The sequence below is a fragment of the Gadus morhua genome, chromosome 19 (assembly GCF_902167405.1).
Source record: "Gadus morhua chromosome 19, gadMor3.0, whole genome shotgun sequence".
NCBI classification, from domain to species: domain Eukaryota; kingdom Metazoa; phylum Chordata; class Actinopteri; order Gadiformes; family Gadidae; genus Gadus; species Gadus morhua.
The window spans coordinates 13,340,676-13,360,900 of NC_044066.1; the positions used below are offsets into that span (position 1 = coordinate 13,340,676).

At 49.9% G+C, this 20,225-nt stretch overlaps 1 protein-coding gene across 1 annotated transcript in view; it reads right to left on the minus strand.

Annotated features, from left to right (window-relative positions):
- Positions 1–20,225, minus strand: part of magi2a (membrane associated guanylate kinase, WW and PDZ domain containing 2a) — a 152,334-nt gene that overhangs the window by 14,953 nt on the left and 117,156 nt on the right. Inside the window, 1 exon segment of the mRNA XM_030342104.1 lies at positions 12,569–13,303. Coding sequence (XP_030197964.1) covers positions 12,569–13,303 — 735 coding nt within the window.

Below are 20,225 nucleotides of genomic sequence, written 5' to 3' on the forward strand. Positions count from 1 at the left end.
ATGATTCCGAGCTTCGACTCATTTAATTAATATTCATGAAACAAGTTGCATCAACCCTCTACAAAAGGAAAGCCAAAAAGGAAATAGTCGAAAAATGAGGGGGGGCTAACAATCAACTAAAAACACAATAGACCGAGGAGGTGGGAATTTTGAAAAAGTCAGCGAAACATACACACACGCACACACACACACACACACACACAGAAACACTCACAGAAGCCGCACACACACATACAGACACAAAACACACAAACACACACACACACACACAATGTGCTTGCGGTGGGTTTTGTGCGCCAGCTGAAAGGCAGGTCACATCCGTCTCCCCGGTGGTGCTCTGTTCCCGGCAGCAGACCTTTAAAGGGCTGAGCGCGGCCGAGCGCGGCCGGGCCTCTACTGCGATCTACATCAGGGGTGGCTGATCCATCATGCAGGCTGCAACACTGCATCCTGTGTGTGTGTGTGTGTGTGCGATTTAATATCAAGAATTTGCAGAGATGTAGCTATAGCGGTGGACTTTAAATAAGGATCACCCAAACACAGCAACCTTTGTCACTGCCAAGTTGTAGATAGATAAAAAAAAAATAACTTGGAGCCACCACTAACTGTCCCTCGACCCCCCAACCACCGACACTAAACCCCCACCCGCCGAGAGAGAGGGACAGAGAAAGAGAAAGAGAGAGAGAGAGAGAGAGAGAGAGAGAGAGAGAGAGAGAGAGAGAGAGAGAGAGAGAGAGAGAGAGAGAGAGAGAGAGAAATGTCCGGCTGCTGTCCATGGTACTGAAGGCTGAGCCCAAATCACATTAAGTATTTGGTTGTTTCGCAGATGATTTCATCCATAGTGACTTCAGTTTAACCCTAACCCCTAGCATAAGAAACGTTACAGCCCGTAATAATAAGACCAGAACACGGTGTGGTCTCCTGTGTTGGCTCAGCCAGCTCTCCACCAATGGGAGCGCGGCAGCCTGCCTCACCGCTCCGATCAATTAGGGAGCTCTTCTTCTTCACCTGCCGTCCGTCTGAGCGCTGCTCTCTCTGACGGCCATTAGCCTGCCAGGTCGCTCGCTTGACTTATCGCAGAGTCGCACCGGGCTGTGAGCGCACTTGAAGTGGTGTGTGACGGATGGCGACTCACCGAAGAGACTGTAGGGATAGGTTGTATGTCTCTCTGGGCAAGGGGAAGGGGAGGGAGGGGAGCTGTTGGTTTTGGTTTGGGGATGTTCTGATACTGGAGGACCATCTCTGCCCCACTGGATGCCTTGTGGCAGGCATTTAGCGAGGGGCTGGAATCATTCAGGATTCCTTCAGCTCTGTGTGATTTGCTCTGTTCAAATATATTTCTGTTTCATTTTTAGGTTCGCGTTTCAATTCTGAAGCCTGACCTGCACGTGTGTGCGTGCAGGTTGGAGACACAGGGTCTACGGTGGACACAGGGTCTACTGAGGAGGGGAACACAAGTGGACACGTCTCTACTCTACAGAGAGAGACTCAAGGACAGGAGGTGGAGACACAGTATGACTAAACCGTGATGGCAGACATTATGACCGATAATATAACCTCTCGCAATATGGCCAATTACCCTAATCCACACAGAGGGTTCAATATTTGGTATTCTAAACTGGTTGTTTGTTTTTCAGATTTCTAACTAGTTTCACTCATTAGAAAGTTTCCACTCCATGGAATTAAAATCAACGTGATGACACTCCACTCGAGCCACGTGGCATCTAAGTAATGCTTTTAAATCGTTAGTGGGCACCCGACAAACAATAGGATATGTAACACAATAGCAGACAAGCACACATACACATACACACACACACAGATACAAACCAAGATACAAACACACAAACCCAGATGGAAACACACACACACACACACAAACCCAGATACACGTACACAAACACAGACACACACACACTCACACAAACCCTGATACACAAACAAAAACTCTCACACACACAGACACACACTCAAACAAACCCTGATACGCACAAACAAAAACAAACACACACACACATACTCTATAACATCCAATGACCTGACATACAAAAGCAATACATTGTAATCCTGGCTCCAAAGAAATGCACTGATTTAATTGACGAGGGTCCTCCACCCCACTCCCACTACACAGCTCGTTATGTATCAGTATTTCAGGCCCTATAGAGCTCGTCAGTCCGCCCCTTCCAGGGGACCCCATGGGACCTCTCGGCTAGGTAAATTAGAATGGGTTTCAATGGAGAGAGAGTCATTATTTTTATTTTCCCAGTCTTTATATGCCCTGGATAACACATATGTTGTTTGTGGATTAAACATTTTTTTTTCATGCAAAGAAAACCAAAAAAAAATTGCAAAGAAGTTTGATAATGTTTTGGTTTTGTGTGAGGCTGCTTTGTGAACTACAGCCCCTCGCTGCTCATGACGCGAGAGATAGACGTCAACCACCACTCTGGTACAGGCATGGCGATCTCTCTGCTCCACTTCACTGCTTTTTTCCAAGGGGAAGATAACAGCAATGAAAGAGGTGAAAACCATTATAAGTCGGGGCATGTGTAGACTTTCAGTTATGCCGATGGGGAGAATGTCGGTTTTGTCCACGCCTGTCGCAGGAAGCGTGACGTCACATACGAGATGTGTAATCTTTCTCATTGTGCTTTCTCTACAGCCTTTAAGTGAACAATTGCACAATAAACGGTCAAACTCTTTACATGAAAAATTATTATTTGGACCCACACAAAACATATGTGTAATCCAAGGCACTTAATGACTGGGATCAGAAAATAATACATTTCTTTCCATTGAGTCCCATTCTAATTTTCCTCGCCAAGAGGTCCCATGAGGGGTCTACTGGAAGGGGCGTACTTACGAGCTCTATATCGTCCCAGCCTCCCACTAGAACGGCTTCCATCTCATTGGCTTGTTTCCCACAACAAGTACCAAACAAGAGCTCATACGTCTGCAACTCGATCCACTCCATGCATGGCGTCACGTGACCGCGTGGGTGCGAGGCGGCTCTGGGCTCTGGCCCCGTTTAACCTTCTGTCGTTGGGCTCCCACCAACCCTCTACCCAGAAGTCCCTTGGCCGCCTTTCCAGGTCTGATCTGATTGGCTATCGATCTGTATGGGCATCATCTCCACACGAGCGAGCGGAGAGACTGAACACGGTGGACCCCCTGAGGAGGCTGGCGTCATGCCCAGCATGCCTCGCTCACTCTCCCTCGCTCTCTCTCCCTCTCTCTCTCTCTCCCTCACTCTCTGTCTCTCTCCCTCCCTTTCCCATTTTCCTTCACAAGATGTCATTCTTTCTGTGTCGTAGACATTCACTAGTGCAAACACGAGTGTTCACACCCCTAACGAGTGTGCACAGAGGGCAAACTGTTGGTGCCGTCTGGTTCTGAGGGCTGGTCTCCATTCTTGCCATGGGAGATATAAAATCCCCCAAGCCTCGTTCTGCGGTGAGGTGAGGCCAGGTGAGTCTAAGGCCAGGTGAGTCTAAGGCTTGGTGAGGTGAGGCCAGGTGAGTCTAAGGCCAGGTGAGTCTAAAGCCAGGTGAGGCCGGTCGAGTCTAAGGCCAGGTGAGGCCAGGTGAGTCTAAGGCCAGGTGAGTCTAAGACTCGGTGAGGTGAGGCCAGGTGAGTCTAAGGCCAGGTGAGTCTCAGGCCAGGTGAGGCCAGGTGAGTCTCAGGTGAAGGGAGGTGGGGGACGCATGCTTTAGGCAGACCTCTTTCAAATGTCTTAAAAGTAAAATACTGGCAAAATTGAATCTGGCATTTCATATATCTAAAACAACTCATGTTGTAGCGCACAATTCCCTCCAGGGTAAACTATGCAGTGTACATTGGACCAGTGGATTCTAAATCATCAATATGCATAGTTTGTGTTTTTGCCCATGGTTTACATTTAATGCATCCTTAGAAACGAGGAAGATATTAATCCTCTACCAGTAGTGAGAAAGAGATACAGTAAACAATATTTTAACATTAATAAGAGAACCCTCAAATATTTCCTAATCCTCTTCTGCACCTTTTCCTACATTGATACCCCAACATGGAGGAAAGAAGAGCAAGGACAGAAGAGGAGCTCTGATAATGGCCAGTACTGGTCAATTCCACTTAGAAAAGAGCGGGAACACATTCACGACCGGCAGTTGGGCACTTGGTGGCCGAAGAAGATTCCTACCCCATGTCTCTGGTTTCACTTGCTGAGCCAGTATCAGGCTCATTAAACACAGCTCCTTGTGGAACTTTGAACAAAAGTACAAATGCTTCTGCCTAATGAGTTTTCTTTGCTCGCTTGTCCTAGAACTGTGAGAGAATTACATTAAGTGTGAGTCCTAATTAAACACAAGAAGAGTTGATCTAGAGAACTGGAAACAAAACAATTTGCAGAGCTACAAAAGCTCCCGTCATCTCTCCGTTCATCACTTGGATCTATGATGGATGTAAGATTTGATGCGTGGATGTGACCCCATTGTACTCTGTGAAATAACTTCAATCAGAAATACATTTCAAGGGACCAGCATCATAAATACTGTATTGTATACCGGCATACCTAATGTATGTCCAAGTGACTGCGGCTTGTTAAACTAAAACCAGCCTCCGGCTCTGTATGAATGCCATATCGGGGAGAGGGAGAGAGAGCGAGAGAGAGAGGGGGTTAGAGAGAGAGAGAGAGAGAGAGAGAGAGAGAGAGAGAGAGAGAGAGAGAGAGAGAGAGAGAGAGAGAGAGAGACTCAGAGACAGACAGACAGAGTGAGATATAGACGGAGATAGAGATAAAGAGAGAGAATCAGAGAGAGAGAGAAAGAGAATCAGAGAGAGAGAGAGAGCGAGAGAATCAGAGAGAGAGAGAGAGAGAGAGAGAGAGAGAGAGAGAGAGAATCTGAGTACGATAGAGAGACAGACAGACAGACAGACAGACAGACAGATGAAGAGCAATATAGTGAGTTGGAGAGAGAAAGGCAGACAGCCAGTGATATAGATAGAGAGAGAGAGCTGGAGATGGAGCACGGCAATAGACCGAGATAAAGACAAAGAAATAGTGAAACGGAGAGAAGATTGGTCGGCTGGAACATGACAGATTGTTGGCCCGCTTGCTGCAGCTACCCCCAGCTACCTCCAGCTACCTCCTCTGGAAACCTTCAGCTACCCCCAGATACCCCCATCTACCTCCAGCTACCATAAGCGACCTCCAGCTACACCCATATACCTCCAGCTAGCTCCAACTCCCATTAGCTACCTCCAGCTACCTCCAGCTACCCAAGCTACCCAAGCTACCATTAGCTACCTCCAGCTACCCCAGCCTGCGTGTGGTGTAGCAGCCCGCAGCGATCTCCATATGGCAGGCCCAGCGAGCGGCGTCGTGGGCGAGGGGAGCTGTGCTAGGCTGTGCTAAATGGGCTAAATCTGTCAGGCTGATGGTGGAGGACCACCGGGTGGGAGACTGTGTGTGTCTGTGTGTGCGCGTGTGATTGTATGTGTGTGTGTGTGTGCGTGTGATTGTATGTGTGTATGTGTGTTTGAATGCGTGAGTGTGTGCGTGTGTGCATGCGTGCGTGTGTGATGTTGCTGGGATTCAGGCTGGTGATTCTGGACGCTAATGAGCCCACATAGTTCTTCACGCACACACGCCTTCATGCACACACACGTTACAATTGCGGGTGCATGCGACTGGGCACGCACACACACAAACTAGGATAAACAAACGCACACACACACATATCTAAATAAACATTCAACTTTATGCTCGTCTGCATATACACACGCATTTATTACAATTGCATGTTAATATTCACACATACGCACACACACAGTAATTAGTGCTAATAGGCTATGGTGATTTGTTGGGAAATAATTGCAGGGAAGTCAAAGTCCTATTAAAGGGGTGTGTGACTATCTGCACTTTATCACAGGCAGGGCGGAGGTGTGATGGGGAGGGTGGAGGTGTGATGGGGAGGGCGGAGGTGTGATGGGGAGGGTGGAGGTGTGATGGGGAGGGCGGAGCCGTGATGGGGAGGGTGGAGGTGTGATGGGGAGGGTGGAGGTGTGATGGGGAGGGTGGAGGTGTGATGGGGAGGGTGGAGGTGTGATGGGGAGGGCAGAGGTGTGTGGGGAGGGCGGAGGTGTGATGGGGAGGGTGGAGGTGTGATGGGGAGGGTGAAGGTGTTATGGGGAGGGTGGAGGTGTGATGGGGAGGAAGAGAGAGAGAGAGAGAGAGAGAGAGAGAGAGAGAGCATGTATGTTTGTGCGCGTATTTGTGATCGTCTGTGTTTATCTGTGTGTGTGTGTGTGTGTGTGTGTGTGTGTGTGTGTGTGTGTGTGTGTGTGTGTGTGTGTGCCGCTGCCCCGGGTGGTGTGTTCTGTCTGCAGACCTGCTCTGCCTCACTGATCATCTCTGATCCGCGTTGTCATGGCAACACCGCCATAGAGAGCCGTAGCATTGCCACCGAGTTCCATGTGTGCATTGTGTGTGCTGTGTGATTGTGTGTGTGTCTGTGTGTTTTTTGTGTTGTGTGATGGGGTGAGTTTTTGTGTGTTGTGTGTGCTGTGTATGTGTGTGCGTCAGTGGGGTTTTTGTGTTGTGTGAGTGTGTGTTGTGTTGTGTTTGCTGTGTGAGTGTGATTGTGTATCAGTATGGTTGTTGTGTTGTGTGAATATTTGTGTGTCAGTTGTGTTGTTAATGAGTGTGTGTGTGTGTCATTGTGTTTGTTGTGTTATATGAGTTTGCGGGTGTGTGCTGTGTGTTCTACTCTCTCTTTGTCCAGCATGGCCAGCAGATGGCTCTGTCTGAGAGGAGATGCCAATACTGTCTCTCACACACACACACACACACACACACACACACACACACACACACACACACACACACACACACACACACACACACACACACACACACACACACACACACACACACACGAATAGACAGGACAGCGCCGCACCGCGCGGTGCAGTAAACGATAATTTCATGCTTGTGCACATAAACGTGTATGTACTTGCAGGTGCATGAACACACCTGTGTGTGAGATGGTCTCTTGTTTGCATAGCGAGATTGTAGGGGGACTAGGACTTCCACATAGTTACATAAAAAGATGTGACAATATTATTGATGAGACCACAAGAAAATAAATAATTATCATTCAAAACATCTCAGTAATTTATTATCAAGCAAAACTGCTAGACTTTTGCCTTCTGGCAAATAGCTCCCAAAATGCTTCTTGGAATACTTTCAGTTTATTTTCCCTGAAGCTCTGGATGGCGAACAGAACTTCAACTCAACCCTCTACTCACTAGGGCGTTGACTTTTGCCCAAAATTAGAAGTTTAATATTAATATTTGAATATATATTAATAATATTTTGACCATTAAATGCCTTCAGTAAGACCTGGATTGGACTTTGCAAGGTTTGTTTACAGCGTTGCTATGGTTACCGGTCTTGCGTGTTTCAACGGTTTATTAGGTTTCTAATAAATCGCTGTCTAATCAATACTTCATTCACTGCCTCTTCCGTGGTCATTACAATATTATGAATAGACTGCGTCGGGTTCTCCGACATCTCTCCCTCTTGGCCTGCCCATAACAGGTTCCAATATTAAGGGCTGCCTAATATTCGTTCGAATTTTGAATTATTTTTTGATATTCTAATTATATTCGAATAACGAAGTTGGGAGTCAAAGCCCTACTACTCACTGACGATGACGCCGTCCTCCAGACACTGACGGTTTTCAATGTTCAATCAGACGCCTGGAGTCGCTCGGCATGGAGCCCCCTCTGTGAGGAGCCCAGACCCAGAGACCCAGACCCAGCAGGGCCTCTTCAGGGGCCCTGGGGCCTCGGCGCCCCGCCTTTAAACACAGAGTCAAGTGTCTCCCAGCGGGGGTGCAGACGTCCGGCCACACTCCGGGCCTTCTAAATCTCATCCTGGACCAGACAGGAGAGGCAGATATTTGGCGAGTGAGTCAGAGGGCCAAGAGTCAGAGATGTTTGGTGAACCATAAGCACGTCCCCCCCCTCCCTCCCTCACCTCTCCCTCCCCCTCTCCCCCTCCTTCTTTCCTCTCCCCTCTCCATCCCCCTCTCCTCCTCCCTCCCTCCTTTCTCCCCACCCTCCCTCCGTCTCCTTCTCTTCTCCTCCCTCCCTCCCTCTTTCAGAAGGGGCTCGTGGCTCTGCGCCACAGAGAAGAAAACATCGCCTGCCTCAATTAGTTTCTCGGGGTCTGCGGCCAAATGAGATGGGGGCGAGAGGCTGAAGCATCATTATGGGCGGGAGAACGCAGGCGGCTTTACGATGCCGGCTGATAGTTTGGCTGCGCGCCGCGAGCGAGCTGCTCTGATGAAGAGGACGGGGTGGGGGGGTCTGTTATCGGTTCAGCTGTACCTTAATGGGGACGGGGGTAGGGGGACGACCAGCGGCATCAGTGGAGGGTTGGTTCTGACCCGGACCATCTGGGTGATGGGGGGGGGGGGGGGGGGGGGTCGGAGGTGAGGGCAGATGGAGACCCCCCCCCCCCCCCCCCCCCCACCGCCCTCCTCCAGTCTGTCATTTCTCACCAAACAGAACAAAATACCTATTTTAAAACAGCCTGCAGCAGCACAGGCTGTTGGGTGTTCTCTATTTAGTCACGTTGATGAATACGATTCTAATGTGTTCATATGTTTTGCTGCAGTGATGGAAGATGCTCACATATTTACTACAGTAGTCTGAGTAGTCCTGCTTTAAATCAAGACCCACTTTAGTGTTTTGCAGTTCTTGATCACGGTCGTTGGTTTGTATTTCCTCATGTTACATCATTGGTTCAAACAAAAAAGAAGAAGAAACTTAATCCATCCTCCTCCCCATTCCAGACATCTACCTATAAACATTATACACCTATAAACATTGCACACACACACACACACATATAAACAGTATACACAGTCTCACACCTATAAATATTACACACAGACAAACACCTATCAACATTACAAACAGACAAACACCTATAAACATTACACACACGCATCCATCCTGATATAAACATTATACCTAGCCATCCCTAGAAGGAATAAGATGATATCACCATGCTGTAAGCTTATGTATTCTCATCAAAGATAGTCTGTTCTCTGATATTCACCGTACAGGATTGAACCTAGGTCGGTATGTGGGTGGGATCGTGTCTTTCCATTTAAACTCGTCCGTCTCCTGGCCAGCAGAGAGCAGAGGCCATCATACTGATGACCCAGAGACTAGGAGGGTGTCCGCCGGGCCACACGATGTACGGGACGGATCTACAGCTTCCAAAATATCCAGAAGAGGTGGAGGTCTGAACCAGGAGCAGCAGCAGTCACCTAGCGGACCTGGTCTCAGAGAACCACTGACCTCAGGCCAGTGCAGACGGGTCAGGGTTGTACATTAATGACAGCATGCCTCTTGGAATATGCATGTGGAAGAGGAGAAGTGTCTCCTAGATCTGGTCTCTGTAAGTCTGTCTCGGTTTATCTTTAAGGCAGTTTAAAGGTGTGAGAAGTAAGTGAATGCTTTTTTGACAGATGAATGTTAAAACAGAGTGAAGATTAGAGAAGTGACAGGGAGTGATGGATAGCCATCAGGATTCCAGGTACCCAAGTTTCCGAGCTGTAAGTACATAAAAAAGGGGATTTGGGAACTAGCTGCAGTACGTTCATCTTTACATTATGTACTGCTCCGGCCGGGTTTGAGGCAGAGGGTCCGAGCATTCGATATCCGGCCTCACGTTAGATAATAGAGGCTGATAGTGAGATGCAGGAATCTCTCTGGTTCTGTTAACCCAGCCCCGAGGTACTGCGATTCTTACGGTTAATTTTAAGGGGAAGTAATCCGAAATGCCCCGGCACCACAGGCATCAGCACGCTTTTCTGTACATTAACTTTTGAACAAGATATTTAGCTTAATTCTTTAAGTAAGGCCATTAAAGGCGCTATCAGCCATGTTGTCATTTTGGCTAGCTTCATGTTAATCCATTTCTAAGTGTTGCCCTCCTCCCCCTCTCCTCCCCCCCATCCCCCCTCCTCCCCACTCCAGACATGAGGGTCTTGTAACACTTGTGTCTTCTCTCCTGGCAGCTTTGTTTCTTCCTTCCCGGGTTTGGGTAAGGCCATTGAGGAAGCCATTCCTGGGAGTTCTGGAATGGGTAGCTGCTGGTTTACAGAAGGACCACCCGGGCCTACAGAAGGACCACCCGGGCCTACAGAAAGACCACCCGGGCCTACAGAAAGACCACCCGGAGCCTACAGAAGGACCACCCGGGCCTACAGAAAGACCACCCGGGGCCTACAGAAAGACCACCCGGGCCTAAAGAAAGACCACCCGGGCCTACAGAAAGACCACCCGGGCCTACAGAAAGACCACCAGGGCCTAAAGAAAAGACTGTGATCCAGAGGTGTGTACTGATAATGATAATAAATGCATAATTCTCTCCCTGCTCATGGAGCATGGCTTATCGTTGATGACAGGAATGGTTGGATGATAAATGATTTGCCAGAGTTGATGCGTGAGTCTTCCTCTATGTGCCTGCGTGTCTTTCCCTCTGTCTGCTTATAGTAGGGTCGGGTTCTACGGTTACGCTAACCCGACAGATGCATGATGGGTAAAGGCCTCCTCTCCCACGTCCTGCAGCACGCTGAAGTGTGCGTGACACGTGCAGGAGGCGGGAGCGACTCCCGGGGTTATTATGGGATGAAATACGGCGCGTAACGAAAAGGCTGCCGTGGTGTTCTTCCTCTCGGTCGTTCCCTCCGGTGGGACGCTCCTGTCCTACCCTCCCCAGCATTCTGCTACGCTGAAGGACTGCAAATGATGACAGCAGCGCCTCCCACACAGATGAGAGGAGCTCTGTTTATCTATGTCTCCCTCTCCCTACCAGGAAGAGAGAGAGAGAGAGAGAGAGAGAGAGAGAGAGAGAGAGAGAGAGAGAGAGAGAGAGAGAGAGAGAGAGAGACTGACTAATGACTAAATCATTGATTCAGAGAGTGAATGAGCAGCCTAGCTAGCCACCCCAACCAACTAACTTGAAGTCCTAATTTCTAGGCTGAAACTCACCATTGTTATCCACCATGAAAACAGGGAGATACACAGAGGAATCAAGAGAGAAAGAGGGAGCGGTGGAGAGAGAGAGAGAGAGAGAGAGAGAGAGAGAGAGAGAGAGAGAGAGAGAGAGAGAGAGAGAGAGAGAGAGAGAGAGAGAGAGAGAGAGAGAGAGAGAGAGAGAGAGACATAGCGACAGATTGCCAACAGACAGACAGGCAGCATAATACTACAATAAAAAGTAACAACAAACCGTGTATATTCAGAGCAAGCAGGGAAAACGTTTATTATGTTTCTCTTGCTGCTTTATATCACAATAGGCTGTGCTGTCATGGCTGATCAACCAAGCACCATCAAGCCATGAAGAGAAGGAACATCTGCTCATCTCCATCTCAACAGCCTCTCAGTAGGTTTCAAATAAGCCATGAGATCTAAAACCACTCAACTCAAGATCATTTTCTTTGAGAGAATCCAAAATGTCCAACCTATTTGGTTTGTTCAATAGCAGTGGAGTTGCTGAGCAGCCCTGAGCTCCACTATGAAGGAGAGCGTTCAGTTCTCCTAGTCTCTCGCGGCGGCGCTAAGCTGCACCGTCTTCTGGGCAGCCTACACACACACTATAATTCATGAGGACGCAGGCACATACACACACACACACACACGCTCACAAGGCACACACAAGCACACACAAACATACATACATACACACACGCTAGCTGGCACACAAACACACACACAAACACAGACACACACACACACACAGATATACAAATACACACACACACAGACTGACACCCACAAACAAACACACACAAACACAGGTACAGCAAAGTGTAAACAACCTTCTTTTGTTTTTCGTTCCATGTCAGGGATTCGGTGGGGGGGGGGAGGGGACCCCCTACTGTTCCCTTCAACGACAAAATAAAAAAAAAAAAACCACACCCCTGATGATGAATCCCAACCACACAAGAACACTTCTGAAGGAGTCATATCGCAGGAGATGTTTCCAGAACAGCACGCGGTCTGCCTGTACGTTTTGCGTGGCCTTCTTGTCACCACGTCCTTCCAAGGAGAGAAGACGCTCACTCACCCCAACGGCGGAACACATCCTGATGTGACTCAGCACCCAGCGGTCTGAACCAATGACGTGACTCAGCACCCTGCGGTCTGAACCATGACACAGCGTTTGTTAACCCTATCAATCAGCTATCTATTGTCCCTGAGAATCTATGCAGGATCTGCACTTTTAAGTAAGTAATGAGGGCAGGGACAGGGAAATTGTATAATTGGTTTCTGCGGTCCAATGCACACTCAAACGCACAAGTACACACACACACACACACAGACACACACACACAAAACACAGAAATCTGGTGAAAGAAGAACAGAACCGACATCTGTACGTGGGGTAGAGACGGACAGAGCTCCAGTGCTTCAACAACACAGAGGTGTCGCCATCACCCGTCTCCCAAGGAGGGACGCTAGCAGACCGATCCATCGCGCCCCCCCAAAGCCCCCCCGGCCCTCTTACCTGCTCCGCCCCTTTGCACCACCAGCACCGTCTCCGCCCCCACGGGGCACTCCTTCAGCAGCTCCACCACCTGGGAGTGGCCGAAGCCCTGCACGGCGCGCTGGTTGATCTCCACCAGCAGGTCGCCCTCGGCCAGCCCCGGGCAGCCCCCGGGCTCCAGCACCTGCTTCACCCGCTGGCCCGAGGCCCCGTCGGCAATGGTGAACCCGAAGCCCTCCGCCCCCTTCACCATGGTGAGCGTCAGCAGCTCGCCCGGCGCCGTCGCCCCCGACGACGCCACCGACACGCTGTCCGGGGGCGTGGTCCCGGCCGTGGGCGGCAGCGAGCCGTCCAGGTGGGTGTCGCCCGGGTGTTGCCCCGCCCCCGTCCCCAGCAGGTGGTGGAGCGGGGGCCCGCCGGCCCCGCCCCCCAGCGCGTCGGGCGGGGGGCCGGCGCCGTTGTTGTCGGCCATGAAGCGCTGGGTGGTGCGCGACAGGTAGTCCAGGTAGTTGTCGTAGCCGGAGCGGCCGTTGACCATGAGGGGGCGCTGGTCCATGATGCCCAGCGGGGAGATGAGCGCGGCGGCGGCAGCGGCGGCGGCGGCGGCCGGGTCCTCGGGGTCGTAGGGCAGCGGGTAGCCCCGGCAGAGCACCAGCGTCACGCTCTGGCCGATGGGCACCGACTGGAACAGCTTGACCACGTCGGCGTGCGTGGTGCCCAGCACGCACACGTCGTTGATGTACACGATGACGTCGCCTTGGAAACAGGGGAGACGGGCGACGGGGCGTGTTAAGGAACAACGCTCGGTTCAACGCAACTCCGCTTCTTCTAAGCTTTGTATTTAAATCCTGGAGCTAATGCTACGAATTCATTTGCACGACAAGCAAAATCATCCAACCCCTAGGCGAAGCGTCTCGTCGTCGATGTACACGATGACGTCGCCTTGGAAACACACGGGGGGAATCTTAATGGGGTGATGTTATGCCACCAGGTGTAAGTGTGATCGGCCGTTACAAGCCGTTTGAAAATCTGCCCTTTCCGGTGCCTTAGTGACATCAAAAGGGGCCGTGATCTCCTAGATCAGGGGTCTGCAACCTTTTGTATCAAAAGAGCCATTTTGGCCCATCTCCCGCAAAAAAAATTTTTTTGGAGCCGCAAACTTTTTAATTCACCCCCTCCCCCCTCCGGAGACGCTAACGCTGCGCACCGCACAGACATTTTTTGTGACACTCTGTAAAAAAATAACATAAATCTTTAGCTGTCATGTGGCATCAGGGAGTAGCCTACAGTACAGTAGACTACAGTAGCCAGTCAGCAGCGTCAACCGTTGACGTTCTACGTGATCGGTCATGGCCAGCAATGTAAACAAGGAATAGATAGCATAGCATAGCGATACAATAGTCAAGTAATGAAAAAACTGTAAGGACCTTTATTATCAAAATATAACGTACTGAAACTTTAATATTCAACACAAGAACTTTAATGCTGTAAACCCTTCTCGCTCAGTATTCGTTCGTGCAATTGGCTGTCAACGGTGGATGCTGCTGATTGGCGGCTCACTGGCATGTCCCGCCTCCTGCCAATGGCAGCATCTAGGCTACTTCCTGATGCCAGATGCCAGTTAAAGATTTAACTCCTACTGGGATTAGCCAACTGCAAATCAACGAAGCTTTGTCATTCACTCCCCCCCTCACGGTAGCGCAATTGCGCATCCATTGCGACCTCTCGTTTAGTTGACGATATATATCAAAATATATATATATATATATATATATATATATATTTTTTTTTTAAGAAAACTGCAGGGAGCCACGGCTGAGGGGCTAAAGAGCCGCATGCGGCTCCGGAGCCGCAGGTTGCCGACCCCTGTCCTAGATGTACGATGGGTAGATGAGAAGCATTGGCCACAGTCCCCTTGGAAGGCTGTTGGACTGCCCCCTTGTGATGTCACTAAGGAAAAGGCATAGTTTCAAACGACTTCGTAATGGCTAATCACACTCACACCATGTGGCATAACATGAGCCCTTGAACACAACTCAGCTTCTATTCAGGGATATGCTCTGGAGACAATACTACGTATTCATCTGCACGACGAACAATATAGAAACAAACCCCAGGCGAGGCGTCACGAGATGACACCATAGGGATTTACGTCACGTGACGTCGCCAAGCCCCACGGTGAGCCAATCAGAGGCTGCCGTGCATGAGGCTCCGTTCCACCAATCAGGGATGGGGTGCCGGGGGGGCGGGGTGACTTTGGTTGTTTGGCTGCGCTATAAAATGTGTGGTCTATAAAACATGTAGACTATAAAATACTCGTACTGTAAAAAAAAAGGGTGAAGTATGTGAAATGCGTGAAATATGCCTGCTATAAAGAGGCACATCCTGGGCCGCTGGATTTAATTGACTTCACAGTGTGTCTGCTCCCTGGACCTCCATTCAGAGAGAGCTCTCCCCGGCTCGTGATAAAGGCACCGGAGCCGCGACGGACCCTCCGTTCTCCTCAAGTGTGCCGTACTGTAAATGACAAGTGGCTGTAATCATCTCCGCTCTGCTACATCTCCCCGCGGGATCGCCGCTCTGCAGATAACATCCGGCAGACGTTAAAACCGTCTGCACATAGCCGGCGGAGAGGGTGCAGCGGAGGTTCCCCTGGCGTCTGAGTGCTGAAGACCAGGTTCTTTACAGACCGACCCACTGGGTGGGCTTGGTAGTAGGGCTGGGCGATTAATCCAATTTCGATCTTGATTTTGATTTTGGCGTCAAAGGATCACAACACATTTTTTTAATGTTTTATAGAAAGTGGTCCGCCCCTTTGCACCACCAGCAACGTCTCCAGAACAGCTGGATACATATCCGTACATTATTTTAGATTTGATCATTTTCTTTTTGACCCTTTTGTGTATTTTTTAAAGGCAAAATTTCAAAGTTCTCAGTTACAAAGGTTTTCTGAGAGAGACATGCTGAATAAATACATCATGTTTTCAAACTCAAAAAATAATCGTTTGAATAACTGTTATTTCCATCATACATATTGGTGGACACGCCCACTTGTGATGTCACTAAAACACAGGATGAGGCAGATTTTCAATCGACTGGTAACGGATGATCACACTCACACCTGGTAGCAAAATATCACCTCTGTATACCTCGCTCTTATATTTTTCTTAGAAAGGCCACGATATCATTGCAAGGAAACCTCTGGCGTGGACTGGAACCCAAACTACATGATTTGCCAGGAAGTCTCTCTAATCCAAACGACACTGGGTCGATTATGCCAAAACTTTCACAGCCAGAATAGCCATAATTATCCAAGCTGACGGAGGGAAAAGTGGGGCGAGAGAGGCAGAGTGAGAGAAGGGAGAGTGAGAGAGAGAGAGAGAGAGAGAGAGAGAGAGAGAGTGAGATAGAGAGAGAGAGAGAGAGAGAGAGCTTTTAAATACCCTCCCTGGTTACTAAACGTGTTCCCAGTTAAGTGATTGCCATTCAGCACACGCTCCACCTCCCCTCCTCCACCTCCATCCCCTCCACCACCTCCCTCCCCCGCCCCCCACCGATGGAGAAAGTGACGAGGAGGACTCAAAGGCTGCTGACTCTTGAGGAGCGACTCGACGCCATTGCTCCATAATAAACCTGGCCGTTCATATCGACCCCCCCGATGGACTGTTGAGGTGAAACCTAACACCCCCCCCCCCACCATCACGTCCAATCAGGAACGGGTGCGGACCGCCCAGAACACCAACCTAATGGAGGCTTCGAAGTTACATTCAGACACCATGTTCCTCTCCCCTCAGCTCTTGATGAATCGTGTGTGCGTGTCTTTCCTGGGCGGGTGCCTCCCTAAGTTATTTCGGTGTGCGATCGCTGGCTGCTGGAGTATCGAGCGGAGCGCAGCGCGGGCCCCCGGGGCCGCGGAGACGCCGGGGACTTTTTAATTAATCTGCGTAAGCGGAGCCGACGTTTGCCCTGAGCTCCGCTGTCACAATCGATGAGCCGCGCTGGCCGGGCGGATAGCGGATGGCGGCGGCGTGACCTCGGTGCCTCCGCCGCTCCCACGGCCCCCCCCCCCCATCTCTTAAAGACGCAGCGCAGCGCCGGGGGGTGGGGGGGGCGTGTTCATTATGAGGAAAACTGAAAACTGAAACTGAAATCATTAAAGGCGCTGGAAAACCTCGTCAGAACCACCGAAATAACAAATGAGAACAAAGTCTAACAGAGCCCTTTCACAGAGCTGTCATCGCAGGACAAACACAGGTGTCGCTCACAACACTAATTATGGCTGCGCTGCCTTTAAGTACCCGGGGCCCCGGGACTGAACCAGCGGAATAAACCCACCGCACGGCGCATGGAACGACAGACCATACCTCGTATGACGAGCACCCCCTGTGTGGGTCCTATGACACCACCATTGGGAGGGACGTATGGTACAGAGGATGGCCAGAGACACTGGAGTGAGCCGGTCTGCTGGTCTCTCTCCCCCCGTTTGCTGGTCTCTCCGGCGCTCTCTCCCCCCCGGTCTGCTGGTCTCTCCAGCGCTCTCTCTCCCCCATTTTGCTGGTCTCTCCAGCGCTCTCTCTCCCCCCGTTTGCTGGTCTCTCCGGCGCTCTCTCCCCCCCGGTCTGCTGGTCTCTCCAGCGCTCTCTCTCCCCCATTTTGCTGGTCTCTCCAGCGCTCTCTCTCCCCCCGTTTGCTGGTCTCTCCGGTGCTCTCTCCCCCCCGGTCTGCTGGTCTCTCCAGCGCTCTCTCTCCCCGGTCTGCTGGTCTCTCCAGCGCTCTCTCCCCCCCGGTCTGCTGGTCTCTCCAGCGCTCTCTCTCCCCGGTCTGCTGGTCTCTCCAGTGCCCTCTCTCCCCCGTCTGCTGGTCTCTCCGGTGCTCTCTCCCCCCCGGTCTGGTGGTCTCTCCAGCCCCCCCCCCCCCCCCCTACACCCCCGCCTGGCCTGCTGCTCTAAATCAGCGTGACCTCCGCTGTAAACCTGCGTCCTTCAGGGGGGACTCAGAGTCCAACACTCAGTCGTGTGATCATGCAGCCTCTTTAAATTGATCAGCGGGCGTCTCGCTGAGAGAGACGGCCCGCTGGCCGGCCTGGGGAGTGTGTGTGTGTGAACGCGCGTGTGTCTTTATACATTTGCGTCAGACCATGGTAAACGGTGATGTCGATATCTATTTGTGTTCTTTTGAACGTGTCCGTTTGTCTTCGTCGTTCATGGGTGCTGTTGTTTACTCATGGTCATAATGTCATCAAGGTTGTTTGTGAGACTGTGATTTAGTGGTAAAGATTTGGAAGTATGGGGAGGGGGGTTCTACCCCCTGAGAGACACACAGGATAGAGAGAGGGCAGAACAGAGATGGAGATCTGCTGACAGGTCATGAATGGCAGTTCCTCTGCAGCCCACCATCTCTATCCAGATAAGGCTAGGGGCCCCTGGTTGGCCCCTGGTCTACCCGGGAAGCCTTTGCCACAACACCGCTTCCACAATAAAAGCTTCCAAATCAATCTTTTGTTGCATTTTGCAGATTTTGACTCTGAGAAAGATAATAGAAAAATAAATCATATTTCTAATCCCCCCCCCACCCCCCCAAATCTCCTTTTATATTCGCGGTACAATCAGTCCATTGTTGTAATTGTTCCCCCAAACTAATAACTTCCTGTCAGCCACACTGAATATTCATTTTGTTAGATCTAAAGCTGGCCTCCTCCTGGATTCTCTCTCTCTCTCTCTCTCTCTCTCTCTCTCTCTCTCTCTCTCTCTCTCTCTCTCTCTCTCTCTCTCTCTCTCTCTCTCTCTCTCTCTCTCTCTCTCTCTCTCTCTCTCTCTCTCTCTCTCTCTCTCTCTCTCTCTCTCTCTCTCTCTCTCTCTCTCTCTGCTGAGAGACAGAGGAAACAAAGGAGAAGGTGGCAGTTTTTCTCCGCGTGGGATTATGAGTTTTACCCGCTGCTGGGGGCTGGTACCCGTTGTGAAGGGGGGGGGGGGGGGGGGTTGCTGTGCTATTACTGCCCCCCCCTCACTGGATGAATTTAAAATGTAATCACACGCAATATGTGTGATTTGATTTAATGAGGTGTAATGTAACAGAATCCAATCAGATCTAACCACACCTAATCATGCCTGGCCGGACCAACACTAACCAATATATATATATATAGAGAGAGAGAGAGCTGCAGGAGAGAGAGAGAGGCAGAAGGAGTCAACAGCATTCTTTACTGTGTGAGAAATGATACCAGGCTCCTGCTCCAGTCTACAGATGTGTGTGTACCAATGCTGGAGCATTCACTCACACTGCCCCTGTTCTGACCTTCAGCTGCTGCTAGTGTAGTGGCTATGTGTGTGTGTGTGTGTGTGTGTGTGTGTGTGTGTGTGTGTGTGTGTGTGCGTGTGCGTGGATCGGTGCGTGTATGTGTGTGTGTGCGCCTGAATATGCACACGTGTGTGTACACATGCATGTGTGGGTGTATACGTGCGTGTGGTTGTACACCTATATGTGTGCGTGTCCAATGCGGCACATTCCAGTAGTTATAGGGTTCATAAAGTCCGTGCAGTGATTAATGACACACATGTACACAAACACACACCAAAATAACTCCAAATGATAACTGCAAATGTACACATACAAATACTCAGCGTGTGTAAAAATGTATGTGAATACATACAAAGTTATTTTGTTTGTGTGCCTATTTGCACTATGCCTATGTGTAGGTTTGTGCGTTTATGTGTTTTAGTTATGCATGTCTTGGCTACATCTGTGTGTTATGTGTGTGTGCGTTTAAGTGTGAATGGTTGTTGTGCGTGTGGATGTCTATGTGTGTTGTGCATGTGTCTATTCTTTACGTGTGTTTCTATCTATGTGTTGTGTGCGTGTGTGTTGTGCGTTTATGTGTGTGTTGTGTGTGTGTGTGTGTGTGTGTGTGATGTGCGTGTGTGTTTCGTGCATGTGTGTCCTATTTAAACAAGAAAGGAAATGTCGCAGCCCACAAGAAGGGTTTAATTTATTCCCTTGATCAACTCTCCATTACAGAATAATGCCATGGAACATAATGTCACCACGACACCTTGGTTATGAATCGGTTGACCCCCCGTTGTCACGTGACGACAAAACATCCCCGTTGATATCCAATTCCATTCCAAGATAAAATAACTCCACTAAATACAGATGAACATTCCCATCTCTGGCCTCTCTTCTATATCGGTCGCAAGGTTTCCTCCATAGCACTGGGTGCACTCGCTTCCGCACGCACATGTTTTCAACCCGATTGTGAATCTCATTGTCTATAATATCAATATCTCTGCAATGTAGCGGATCAAGAGATTAGCACTGGTTCACTCACGGCCCCGAACGATGAGGCAATCTGTCGTATGTAGAGCAGCACGAGAGCATCAAACATCTACCGCTTATCAGGCCACCATCTCCCTTCCTCTGCACATCAAACCCATATCAGATGTGTGCCTCCGTGTATGTGTGTCCGTGTCTGTGTGCATATGTGAAAGTGTGTGTGTGTGTGTATATGTGAAAGTATGTGTGTCTGTATATGTGAAAGTATGTGTGTGTCTGTGCATGTCTGCCTGTGTGCATGTGTATATGTGAAAGTGTGTGTGGATATGTGCGTGTGTGTATCTGTGTGTGTGCATGATAATGTCTGTTTGTGTGTGTCTATCTTCTAGTCACATGACCCTCCTTGGAA